At 45.9% G+C, this 14,840-nt stretch overlaps 1 protein-coding gene across 1 annotated transcript in view; it reads left to right on the forward strand.

Annotated features, from left to right (window-relative positions):
- Nucleotides 1–14,840, forward strand: part of nmnat2 (nicotinamide nucleotide adenylyltransferase 2) — a 45,154-nt gene that overhangs the window by 15,536 nt on the left and 14,778 nt on the right. Inside the window, exons 4-6 of the mRNA XM_084320069.1 lie at nucleotides 1,215–1,293; nucleotides 9,379–9,508; nucleotides 10,143–10,223. Of these exons, the coding sequence (XP_084176195.1) occupies nucleotides 1,215–1,293; nucleotides 9,379–9,508; nucleotides 10,143–10,223 (290 nt within the window). The remainder of the gene's footprint in view (nucleotides 1–1,214; nucleotides 1,294–9,378; nucleotides 9,509–10,142; nucleotides 10,224–14,840) is intronic.

Here is a 14,840-nt window from a genome sequence, read left to right on the forward strand (position 1 = left end):
AAACCATAAACAAGGTGGCCTGTTGGGATGTTAGATCCTAATGTGAAAAACAGATTTTATGTCTGAGGAGAAGACTGGTACTTAGTTCATTAGTCTCTCCATCTATGTAACTCTAACCATATTTGCATATCTTGTATGTCACACATTTAACAGTACTGTATATGATTGAATTGATTGATTGAAAACTGTAATGAACAGATTGCAGAATGGGTACAGTACAGCTCAATACACACTTATTATTATTTGTAGATCTGATATGTTATACATGTCTAGATGTAACAGTACTGTCTATCTGTATGTCATAAATTAAAATTTTAAATAAAAAAAAAAAAAAATATATGTTATGATGATTTGAAAATGGGGGACCCTGATGTAAACAAGACTAAGTCTTTATCTGGTCTGCATCCCCTTAACAATTGTGTGTATTGAGCTGTACTGTATTGTACCCATTCTGCAATCTGTTAATAAAATGTTCAATCAATCACAAATGTAACAGTACTGTATATCTGTATGTCATGTATGTCATAAATGATTAGATTAGATTAGATGAGTAGATTAGATTCTTATATATTCATATGTTGTGTATGTCATAAATGTCGCACCAGTAACACGTAGCGAGAGAGAGAGAGAGAGAGCCCCCCCCTCATGCGCAGTAGTGCACCGCACGGTACAGGCCCGATGCCCACGCACAGTATAGGCCCCGACGCCCCGCACACACACGGTACAGCCCCCGAAGTCCCGCCCAGACATTGGGGGCTGCGGCACTGCAGATTTACCCTATTGGTTCGTTGAGGGGTTAGGTTTAGGTGAAGGGGAGGTGTTTGTTTATTCATTGTGGGTTAGGTTTAGGTGAAGGGGGGTGTTTGTTGGTTGTGGGGTTAGGTTTAGGCTAGATGAGGGAGGGGTGTTTGTTTGTTTGTTGTAGGGTTAGGTTTAGGCTAGATGAGGGAGGGGTGTTTGTTTGTTTGTTGTAGGGTTAGGTTTAGGCTAGATTAGGGAGGGGTGTTTGTTGTAGAGTTAGGTTCAGGCTAGATGAGGCAGGGGTGTTTGTTTGTTGTGGGTTTAGGCTTAGTCTAGAATAGATAACCATTTATACACTTTTATACACCTTTTAGAGACTTTTACAATTGTGTCTGAATGAAAAGCCAGTCGCCTATTTAATTAAGTGAAGTTAGCAGTGGAATAAGCTGACCCTGCTTGTGGTGTCCACCCAGAGTCGACCCCTGGGAGTGCTACCAGAATACCTGGCAGACGACATGCAACGTCCTGGAGCATCACCGTGACCTCATGAAGGTAGGCTCCCAGCTGGGATGCACTTTATACACGGTAGCGCTTTTATCCAAAGGGCTTTACTACTTTCAACCCTGCAGGGCAGCGCCCCTGGAGCAGTGCTGAGGTCAGTGCCTTGCTGAAGGGCACTTCAGCAAAGATGGTGGCCGCTGTAGATGTAATACCACCAGCCACTCTCCAGTTGCTACTGTAGCTTATGGAATACACCCTCTTGTCGGTAGCAACTCGGCGCTATCTTTTGCTCCATGCTGTATGATTGATTGATTGAAACCTTTATTTATCCCAGAGGGGAGATTCAGGTGTCCATCACAGCATCAACAGCCATTTAAAAACAGTTAATACATAACATACAATTATTTAGTACGTGTTTTAAACAAACACGGACATAATATGTGGGGCTAAAAAATTTCTAAAAGAGCTAAAATAGAGCTAAAAGTGGTTAAGGGAAAAAAATTAAATAGTCTAATGTTGTTAATTCATTACAGTCCACAAATAAGCTCCTCCAATCCACGGCAGTTAGCCCGTCCTGGCCCTGCCTGGTTGTGGAGCCTGATTGCCACCGGCAGAAAGGACTGCCCGAAGCGCTTTGTGGTATGTCGGGGGGGCGGATAAGTCTGTGGCTAAATGTGGACCGCATGGAAGGGGTGGCAGGGGTTCTCAAGGATAGCGTACAGCTTCCTCCTCGTCCTCCCCTCCAACCCTAACCCTAATCCTAACCCACCACCTCCAGACTGTCCAGATCCGCTCCCACCACAGAGCTTGCTTTCCTAAGCAGTTTGTTTATTTTGTCTGTGTACTTTCACAATGAGGCCATGGACTAGCTACACTTTCACACTGAGGCCATGGACTAGCTACACTCTCACACTGAGGACTAGCTACACTTTCACACTGAGGACTAGCTACACTCTCACACTGAGGACTAGCTACACTCTCACACTGAGGACTAGCTACACTTTCACACTGAGGACTAGCTACACTCTCACACTGAGGACTAGCTACACTTTCACACTGAGGACTAGCTACACTCTCACACTGAGGACTAGCTACACTTTCACACTGAGGACTAGCTACACTTTCACACTGAGGACTAGCTACACTCTCACACTGAGGACTAGCTACACTCGCACACTGAGGACTAGCTACACTCTCACACTGAGGACTAGCTACACTCTCACACTGAGGACTAGCTACACTCTCACACTGAGGACTAGCTACACTTTCACACTGAGGACTAGCTACACTTTCACACTGAGGACTAGCTACACTTTCACACTGAGGACTAGCTACACTCTCAGACTGAGGACTAGCTACACTTTCACACTGAGGACTAGCTACACTTTCACACTGAGGACTAGCTACACTTTCACACTGAGGACTAGCTACACTTTCACACTGAGGACTAGCTACACTTTCACACTGAGGACTAGCTACACTTTCACACTGAGGACTAGCTACACTCTCAGACTGAGGACTAGCTACACTCTCAGACTGAGGACTAGCTACACTCTCAGACTGAGGACTAGCTACACTCTCAGACTGAGGACTAGCTACACTCTCACACTGAGGACTAGCTACACTCTCACACTGAGGACTAGCTACACTTTCACACTGAGGACTAGCTACACTTTCACACTGAGGACTAGCTACACTCTCAGACTGAGGACTAGCTACACTCTCACACTGAGGACTAGCTACACTTTCACACTGAGGACTAGCTACACTTTCACACTGAGGACTAGCTACACTCTCAGACTGAGGACTAGCTACACTTTCACACTGAGGACTAGCTACACTTTCACACCGAGGACTAGCTACACTCTCACACTGAGGACTAGCTACACTCTCACACTGAGGACTAGCTACACTCTCAGACTGAGGACTAGCTACACTTTCACACTGAGGACTAGCTACACTTTCACACTGAGGACTAGCTACACTTTCACACTGAGGACTAGCTACACTCACACTGAGGACTAGCTACACTCACACTGAGGACTAGCTACACTCACACTGAGGACTAGCTACACTCACACTGAGGACTAGCTACACTCACACTGAGGACTAGCTACACTCACACTGAGGACTAGCTACACTCACACTGAGGACTAGCTACACTCACACTGAGGACTAGCTACACTCACACTGAGGACTAGCTACACTCTCACACTTAGGACTAGCTACACTCTCACACTGAGGACTAGCTACACTCTCACACTGAGGACTAGCTACACTTTCACACTGAGGACTAGCTACACTCTCACACTGAGGACTAGCTACACTTTCACACTGAGGACTAGCTACACTTTCACACTGAGGACTAGCTACACTTTCACACTGAGGACTAGCTACACTCTCACACTGAGGACTAGCTACACTTTCACACTGAGGACTAGCTACACTTTCACACTGAGGACTAGCTACACTTTCACACTGAGGACTAGCTACACTTTCACACTGAGGACTAGCTACACTCTCACACTGAGGACTAGCTACACTTTCACACTGAGGACTAGCTACACTCTTACACTGAGGACTAGCTACACTCTCACACTGAGGACTAGCTACACTTTCACACTGAGGACTAGCTACACTTTCACACTGAGGACTAGCTACACTTTCACACTGAGGACTAGCTACACTTTCACACTGAGGACTAGCTACACTTTCACACTGAGGACTAGCTACACTTTCACACTGAGGACTAGCTACACTCTCAGACTGAGGACTAGCTACACTTTCACACTGAGGACTAGCTACACTCTCAGACTGAGGACTAGCTACACTCTCAGACTGAGGACTAGCTACACTCTCAGACTGAGGACTAGCTACACTCTCAGACTGAGGACTAGCTACACTCTCAGACTGAGGACTAGCTACACTCTCACACTGAGGACTAGCTACACTCTCACACTGAGGACTAGCTACACTCTCACACTGAGGACTAGCTACACTTTCACACTGAGGACTAGCTACACTCTCAGACTGAGGACTAGCTACACTCTCACACTGAGGACTAGCTACACTCTCAGACTGAGGACTAGCTACACTTTCACACTGAGGACTAGCTACACTTTCACACTGAGGACTAGCTACACCTTCACACTGAGGACTAGCTACACTTTCACACTGAGGACTAGCTACACTCTCAGACTGAGGACTAGCTACACTCTCAGACTGAGGACTAGCTACACTCTCAGACTGAGGACTAGCTACACTCTCAGACTGAGGACTAGCTACACTCTCAGACTGAGGACTAGCTACACTCTCAGACTGAGGACTAGCTACACTCTCAGACTGAGGACTAGCTACACTTTCACACTGAGGACTAGCTACACTCTCAGACTGAGGACTAGCTACACTTTCACACTGAGGACTAGCTACACTCTCACACTGAGGACTAGCTACACTTTCACACTGAGGACTAGCTACACTTTCACACTGAGGACTAGCTACACTTTCACACTGAGGACTAGCTACACTTTCACACTGAGGACTAGCTACACTTTCACACTGAGGACTAGCTACACTCTCACACTGAGGACTAGCTACACTCTCACACTGAGGACTAGCTACACTCTCAGACTGAGGACTAGCTACACTCTCGGACTGAGGACTAGCTACACTCTCGGACTGAGGACTAGCTACACTCTCACACTGAGGACTAGCTACACTCTCACACTGAGGACTAGCTACACTCTCACACTGAGGACTAGCTACACTCTCACACTGAGGACTAGCTACACTCTCACACTGAGGACTAGCTACACTTTCACACTGAGGACTAGCTACACTTTCACACTGAGGACTAGCTACACTTTCACACTGAGGACTAGCTACACTTTCACACTGAGGACTAGCTACACTTTCACACTGAGGACTAGCTACACTCTCAGACTGAGGACTAGCTACACTCACATTGAGGACTAGCTACACTCACATTGAGGACTAGCTACACTCACATTGAGGACTAGCTACACTCACATTGAGGACTAGCTACACTCACATTGAGGACTAGCTACACTCACACTGAGGACTAGCTACACTCTCACACTGAGGACTAGCTACACTCACATTGAGGACTAGCTACACTCACATTGAGGACTAGCTACACTCACACTGAGGACTAGCTACACTCTCACACTGAGGACTAGCTACACTCTCAGACTGAGGACTAGCTACACTTCCACACTGAGGACTAGCTACACTCTCAGACTGAGGACTAGCTACACTCTCACACTGAGGACTAGCTACACTCTCAGACTGAGGACTAGCTACACTCTCAGACTGAGGACTAGCTACACTCTCAGACTGAGGACTAGCTACACTCTCAGACTGAGGACTAGCTACACTCTCAGACTGAGGACTAGCTACACTTTCACACTGAGGACTAGCTACACTCTCAGACTGAGGACTAGCTACACTCTCACACTGAGGACTAGCTACACTTTCACACTGAGGACTAGCTACACTTTCACACTGAGGACTAGCTACACTTTCACACTGAGGACTAGCTACACTTTCACACTGAGGACTAGCTACACTCTCACACTGAGGACTAGCTACACTCTCACACTGAGGACTAGCTACACTCTCAGACTGAGGACTAGCTACACTCTCGGACTGAGGACTAGCTACACTCTCGGACTGAGGACTAGCTACACTCTCGGACTGAGGACTAGCTACACTCTCACACTGAGGACTAGCTACACTCTCACACTGAGGACTAGCTACACTCTCACACTGAGGACTAGCTACACTCTCACACTGAGGACTAGCTACACTCTCACACTGAGGACTAGCTACACTTTCACACTGAGGACTAGCTACACTTTCACACTGAGGACTAGCTACACTTTCACACTGAGGACTAGCTACACTTTCACACTGAGGACTAGCTACACTTTCACACTGAGGACTAGCTACACTTTCACACTGAGGACTAGCTACACTCTCAGACTGAGGACTAGCTACACTCACATTGAGGACTAGCTACACTCACATTGAGGACTAGCTACACTCACATTGAGGACTAGCTACACTCACATTGAGGACTAGCTACACTCACACTGAGGACTAGCTACACTCACACTGAGGACTAGCTACACTCTCACACTGAGGACTAGCTACACTCACATTGAGGACTAGCTACACTCACATTGAGGACTAGCTACACTCACATTGAGGACTAGCTACACTCACACTGAGGACTAGCTACACTCTCACACTGAGGACTAGCTACACTCTCAGACTGAGGACTAGCTACACTTCCACACTGAGGACTAGCTACACTCTCAGACTGAGGACTAGCTACACTCTCACACTGAGGACTAGCTACACTCTCAGACTGAGGACTAGCTACACTCTCAGACTGAGGACTAGCTACACTTTCACACTGAGGACTAGCTACACTTTCACACTGAGGACTAGCTACACTCTCAGACTGAGGACTAGCTACACTCTCACACTGAGGACTAGCTACAGTACACTCACACTTAGGACTAGCTACACTCTCACACTGAGGACTAGCTACACTCTCAGACTGAGGACTAGCTACACTCTCAGACTGAGGACTAGCTACACTCTCAGACTGAGGACTAGCTACACTCTCAGACTGAGGACTAGCTACACTCTCACACTGAGGACTAGCTACACTCACACTGAGGACTAGCTACACTCTCACACTGAGGACTAGCTACACTCACACTTAGGACTAGCTACACTCTCACACTGAGGACTAGCTACACTCTCACACTGAGGACTAGCTACACTCTCACACTGAGGACTAGCTACACTTTCACACTGAGGACTAGCTACACTCACACTGAGGACTAGCTACACTCACACTGAGGACTAGCTACACTCTCACACTGAGGACTAGCTACACTCTCACACTGAGGACTAGCTACACTTCCACACTGAGGACTAGCTACACTTTCACACTGAGGACTAGCTACACTCTCACACTGAGGACTAGCTACACTCTCACACTGAGGACTAGCTACACTTCCACACTGAGGACTAGCTACACTCACACTTAGGACTAGCTACACTCTCAGACTGAGGACTAGCTACACTCACACTGAGGACTAGCTACACTCTCACACTGAGGACTAGCTACACTCACACTAAGGACTAGCTACACTCTCACACTGAGGACTAGCTACACTCTCACACTGAGGACTAGCTACACTCTCACACTGAGGACTAGCTACACTTTCACACTGAGGACTAGCTACACTTTCACACTGAGGACTAGCTACACTTTCACACTGAGGACTAGCTACACTTTCACACTGAGGACTAGCTACACTTTCACACTGAGGACTAGCTACACTTTCACACTGAGGACTAGCTACACTTTCACACTGAGGACTAGCTACACTCTCACACTGAGGACTAGCTACACTTTCACACTGAGGACTAGCTACACTCTCAGACTGAGGACTAGCTACACTCTCAGACTGAGGACTAGCTACACTTTAACACGGAGGACTAGCTACACTTTCACACTGAGGACTAGCTACACTCTCAGACTGAGGACTAGCTACACTCTCAGACTGAGGACTAGCTACACTTTAACACGGAGGACTAGCTACACTTTCACACGGAGGACTAGCTACACTTTCACACTGAGGACTAGCTACACTCTCAGACTGAGGACTAGCTACACTCTCACACTGAGGACTAGCTACACTCACACTAAGGACTAGCTACACTCTCACACTGAGGACTAGCTACACTCTCACACTGAGGACTAGCTACACTCTCACACTGAGGACTAGCTACACTTTCTCACTTGGGACTAGCTACACTCTCAGACTGAGGACTAGCTACACTTTCACACTGAGGACTAGCTACACTCTCAGACTGAGGACTAGCTACACTCTCAGACTGAGGACTAGCTACACTTTAACACGGAGGACTAGCTACACTCTCAGACTGAGGACTAGCTACACTCTCAGACTGAGGACTAGCTACACTCTCAGACTGAGGACTAGCTACACTTTCACACTGAGGACTAGCTACACTCTCACACTGAGGACTAGCTACACTTTCACACTGAGGACTAGCTACACTTTAACACGGAGGACTAGCTACACTTTCACACTGAGGACTAGCTACACTTTCACACTGAGGACTAGCTACACTTTCACACTGAGGACTAGCTACACTCTCACACTGAGGACTAGCTACACTTTCACACTGAGGACTAGCTACACTTTCACACTGAGGACTAGCTACACTCTCACACTGAGGACTAGCTACACTTTCACACTGAGGACTAGCTACACTTTCACACTGAGGACTAGCTACACTTTCACACTGAGGACTAGCTACACTTTCACACTGAGGACTAGCTACAGTACACTCTCACACTGAGGCCTAGCTACACTTTCACACTGAGGACTAGCTACACTTTCACACTGAGGACTAGCTACACTCTCACACTGAGGCCTAGCTACACTTTCACACTGAGGACTAGCTACAGTACACTCTCACACTGAGGCCGTGGACTAGCTACACGCCATGTGGATCTGAACAGTTTCTTAATTATTTTTCTACTTTTTCTCCCCATTTTAAATTTTTCTCCCATCCCAATTTCGTATTATCCAATTCTACCCTCCCCTGTCTTGAACGTTGTTGGACCATGCTTCCCACTGGTCGGCTGCAATGTGGACCAAGCCTTGCATCACGTGTCCCCTCCGGTACACGAGGAGGCAGCTGTCGCATCTTTTCACCTGTACAGCGCGATCTCTCAGTGGCGAGGAGTAACGTGTGGGAGGCTCACGCTGCCCGCGTTGCTTCCTGATTCTGCTGTACAGGCGCACCAACCGACCTGTAGGAGTCGCTGTCCACAGCGTCCGATCCACACCCACCGGCTTTCCCACCCCCTAATACTGCCAATTGTATTAGTATGAACGACCAGCCAAGCCGGAAGCAACGGCGAGAGCTGGGCTCGAACCCAGCATCTCCTGCGTTAGTGGCGAGCGCCTTGCCCACTGCGCCACTTAGCCGCCCGGATCTGAACAGTTTCATGCTTGTTTTTCTTTGCTGTTGTTGTTTGTTGATTTGATTTGTTTTATTCAGAGAGTCACCGGCTGCATCCTGTCCAATGTGAACACGCCGTCCACGACTCCTGTGATTGGTCAGCCACAGAATGAGACTCCGCCCATCTACCAAAACCACAACAACATCATGGCCCACAAGCCTACAGCCAGTGAGTATAATGTTGAATCACACACAAGAGTTCTGTGGGTGTTTGTTTCTTTCTTTCTTTTTTTGGTCAGACCTTGGTTGACGTGTTAAATATAACAACTCTTAACCCCCCCCATGAGTCCTCCAGTTGAAATATCTTTGGAATCGAGATTCAAGATTCAAGAGATTTATTAGTCACATACATACACAAGACATGTAGTGAAATGAAGGTGGCCATGCCCGCCTTGATTGTGCAAAAGAATACAAATAATAATAGAATAAAATAGAATAGATAATAGATAGACATGATAAAAGGTAAGGTACTAAGATAAAATACTATACAATGCTAAGCTTACGAATTAAAGGTAATGAGTCCTATATACAGTACACTACTATACAATATACAGTTATGCTATATGTAACTATACTATACTAACTATACTATACAAAAACATAGATTTATTTATCGATTGGGGAAAGAGAAGGACAATGTGTTCCAAGAAATCGATGTGGTGTCTGCTTACCTGTCTAAAACTATATTTATAAGTGGGTGTCAAGTCAAGTCAAATGTATTTGACTGTAGCCCAAAAAATCACAACAACAAGTTGCCTCGACGGGCTTCACAGACTGTCCTCCTCCCTCTCTCACATGTCCAGTCAAGCTGTGGGGAAAGATGAGTGAGAGTCTGGGGAAGATCTGCTGTGTTCGTCCTCACATTGATCGTTTCACCTTTGTGGGTAAGTAGCACCAAGTTACAACAACTTCCAGAGATATGTACAGAACGACAAGGAGAAGGTTTTCATTCCAGAATGCTCTATATCCATTTTTGAAGAGGAAAGAAAAGGTTACTCAAATTGATCAGAAAATATTGTTTTGATGATTCTACCCTCAAAAGCACAACTATTTTGTCATGTTGGAAGGGTAGGTAACCTATAAAAAAATATATATATTTAGTCTAATTTTGGAATTAAACTCCTCCCCTGTACAGAAATACCAGTGTGTACAATACTCACCCAGTAGGGGGCGCTCAGGTTACACCAGGTTACACAATAACAATACTCACCCAATAGGGGGCGCTCAGGTTACACAAGGTTACACAATAACAATACTGGAACAGTATCGGGCGCTCAGGTTAGACAAGGTTATACAATAACAATACTGGATCAGTAGGGGGCGCTCAGGCTACACCAGGTTACAAAATAACAATACTCAACCAGTAGGGGGCGCTCAGGTTACACAATAACAATACTCAACCAGTAGAGGGCGGTTACACAATAACAATACTCAACCAGTAGGGGGCGCTCAGGTTACACAATAACAATACTGGACCAGTAGGGGGCGCTCAGGTTACACAATAACAATACTGGACCAGTAGGGGCCGCTCAGGTTACACCAGGTTGCACAATAACAATACTCACCCAGTAGGGGGCGCTCAGGTTACACAATAACAATACTCACCCAGTAGGGGCGCTCAGGTTACACCAGGTTGCACAATAACAATACTCACCCAGTAGGGGGCGTTCAGGTTACACCAGGTTACACAATAACAATACTCACCCAGTAGGGGGCACTCAGGTTACACCAGGTTACACAATTACAATACTCACCCAGTAGGGGGCACTCAGGTTACACCTATGTTGTGTTTACTGTATGTGATACTTGTGGGGACTGTAGTCATTGTTAACACAATCTGTGCCGGAAACAAGTTAACTCGTTATTGCCCGCCATGCGTTCAGCGCCAGAAACGAGTGAACTAGTTTTTTGGATAGTTATATCGTTAATTCACTATCTATTCATAATTCAGAGCTGCAGCCTCTGGAATACCCTTCAGACCCTGTCTGAGCTGGCAGACGGTCAACACCGCCCTCTACTGCCATGCGGAGCTATTACATCTCATTGAAAATGGGCTGGTGTATTTTAGGAGCCGATCTGAGCTGGGCGGGCGGGGTTTAAATACTCAGGCGAGCCAGTTCTATACAACGATGGCATTGAACAGTAACCCCGCCCGCCCGTCATTGTGAAACGGTCGGTAGTGTGGTACGGAGCTCCACGAGCAGTATTTAGAAATGCGATCAGATATTTGGATTATTTCTTTTGCATTACATCAGATACAAGGTAAGAACACTATACATACATTTGATCGTTGATCTGACATTTATTTCTACCGCGATCACAGCTATCTGTGTGTAAGTGTATGTGCTTATTACCGTTGACTGCGGTGGGGGGGGGGGGGGCCTGTAGCGGGGCGCCCCGCTACAACGGTCATTTCATGTATGCACAACGAGATATAATAATGATAATCTAGCGTTGATTTCAGGATGATTAGATAATCGGCCGAAAAATTACAACGTGATGACTGGATTACAGTAAAATGCCTTTTTCTCGTCTTTTTCCTGGAATTACTCAAAAGCACCCAAACCATACTGTATTCAAAACGGTATAAAACGGAAATGTACGGATGAAAAAACAATCTGTTTTGGGCATGTTGACTGGAAGCAACTCACTGACAGTCGACAGCGTTATTAGACCCATAGATATAATATAAAATATATTTTAAGCACTCGCAAATGTCGCAGTCTAAAACTATATCCATTGAATAAAGACCTGGCGATGAAGGGGGGATCAGCACCCCCTGCTGGCGGTCAATGTGTTAATGTGATCAGGAAAGATGACGACAGATTGAGGCAAGGTGAATAACCGAGTAGTGCGTGGAACTGAAGACGCAGCGTGGATAGAATAGAACCAGCGTGGATAGAATAGAACCAGCGTGGATAGAATAGACGCAGCATGGATAGAATAGACGCAGCGTGGATAGAATTGAAGCAGCGTGGATAGAATTGACGCAGCGTGGATAGAATAGACGCAGCGTGGATAGAATAGACGCAGCGTGGATAGAATAGAAGCAGCGTGGATAGAATAGATGCAGCGTGGATAGAATAGAAGCAGCGTGGATAGAATGGAAGCAGCGTGGATAGAATAGAAGCAGCGTGGATAGAATAGAAGCAGCGTGGATAGAATAGAAGCAGCGTGGATAGAATAGATGCAGCGTGGATAGAATAGATGCAGCGTGGATAGAATAGATGCAGCGTGGATAGAATAGAAGCAGTGTGGATAGAATAGATGCAGCGTGGATAGATTAGATGCAGCGTGGATAGAATAGAAGCAGCGTGGATAGAATAGAAGCAGCGTGGATAGAATAGAAGCAGTGTGGATAGATTAGACGCAGTGTGGATAGATTAGATGCAGTGTGGATAGAATAGAAGCAGTGTGGATAGATTAGATGCAGTGTGGATAGATTAGATGCAGTGTGGATAGAATAGAAGCAGTGTGGATAGATTAGACTCAGTGTGAATAGATTAGATGCAGTGTGGATAGAATAGAAGCAGTGCGTTCTGAAATAGGTTTCCAAACCTATGCAGGGGTGTAAAAAGTACCCAGAAATTATACTTAAGTGAAAGTATGGGTATCGTCTCAAAATCTTACTCAAGTAAAAGTCAGAGTATCTGGCTAAAAACACACTTGAGTAAAAGTAAAAAAGTTTCTACTTTTAAATGTACTGTACTTGAGTACTAAAAAGTAAAAGTAAAAAAATACATGTTTCTTCAAATTCGATGGAGAATTTTTGAAGGCAGAAATTTCATGGGATCGGGGGAGGCAAAGGAGACTCTTCATTCTATAAGAATCAGTGTTGACTGCGGCCAAAGAGAACATTTCATGGAGATAGGGCCATGGGTGCTAGTGTAACGGGTGCCCGTGAGTATATCCACAGTCACAGAAACAGGTGTGTTGATAAGTGACTGGGGCAGTAAGCGGGCTGGGAAGTTAAACTCACTTCCTCATAACAGGGTTAATAGACTCATAGGTACGGTACTTAGGAGTGGATTCACTTCTTAGTGCAGCGGTCTATGTCGTCGCCCGCGGAGCGGGAGCCCCCTGTTCGACTCCCCCTCGGGACATCAGCCTTTAACACACAACGCAGAGTAGACCAATAAGATCCGTCACAGTGGTGCCCAGTGACCCGGATGTTCTGAGGGGCGTGAGTTTAGGGAGGTGAGTGTAACCGGTGCCCGTGAGTATATCCACAGTCACAGAAACAGGTGTGTTGAGAAGTGACTGTGGCAGTAAGCGGGCTGGGAAGTTAAACTCACTTCCTCATAACAGGGTTAATAGACGCATAGGTACGGTACTTGGCAGTGGATTCACTTAGTGCAGCGGTCTATGTCGTCGCCCGCGGAGCGGGAGCCCCCTGTTCGACTCCCCCTCGGGAGCCCCCTCCCCCCTTTAACACACAACGCAGAGTAGACCAATAAGATCCGTCGCACTAGTCTTGTCCGTCCATGCCGACCGTTTCATCCTCTTCATCACTTGTACTATAGTTTGTGGCCATCTTCTGTAGCTTGTCACTCTGACTGTCTATTCTTCTGATAGCAGGTGTTTAATCAAAGATCCCCGCTTTCTAGTCTTGCACAAGGACCAATCAGCATGGGTATGGGCGGGTTCATTTTCCATTGATGGGGATTTGATTGGCTGTTTTTAAATAAAGTTCGGCCGCCTGATTAACTCATTCTGCGCCATCGCTTAATGCGCGAGAGGGCTCTAGAACGCCACCGCTTTAATCAATGGGTACTTTACACCCCTGGTCAATGTTCCCTCTAATTTCTTTTCGGTCTGAGCAAACACTCAAACCTCCTGAGCAGACATCAGCAACTACTGAGCAACATACGTGCACCTGCCAATTAACCGGTTAGTTGATAAGCGGCGGTTTGTAAAAAATCTGAGAATCTTAATTTCCCTCAATGTCTAACATAAAAATCTATACATTTAGCTGATACACAGAAATAATAAAAAAAGGCATATTATATTCCTTAATCAAATATTTATTTGACCATTGATTGACGATACAGAGGCTGACTTGTCATTATTTTATTAAGTGAATTATCATGCGACTTCATTTTAAAAAGAGGACACTCTGCCTTCAGCCTCAAGATACTTAATGATACTCGAAGTTTACTCAAAGATGCCTTATAGGGTGACCAGGTCAAAATGGTTCAGTCGCAGGACAGCAGCACTGCTTTTGCGGGACAATGCGGGACACGTAGGTGAGGGGGGGGGGGGGAGATTTTTCTTTTTTCTTTTTGCTAATTAAAATTTAAGAAATGTATTTATTATTTAAATGCCTTTATTTCATATTCGACGCAGACGGTAAGCTACATTTTGTTATTAATCTTATTAAACTGTATAGATGCTTCACCAATCACCTTCTCAGCCGCTACTGTCTATGTCACCAACATCTTTATTTAATCACACTTTTATCATTAAGCAGGTAACCATCAATCTTGGTATCCAAGCTGATA

This window comes from Notolepis coatsorum (genome assembly GCF_963971535.1).
Source record: "Notolepis coatsorum genome assembly, chromosome: 8".
NCBI lineage: Eukaryota > Metazoa > Chordata > Actinopteri > Aulopiformes > Paralepididae > Notolepis > Notolepis coatsorum.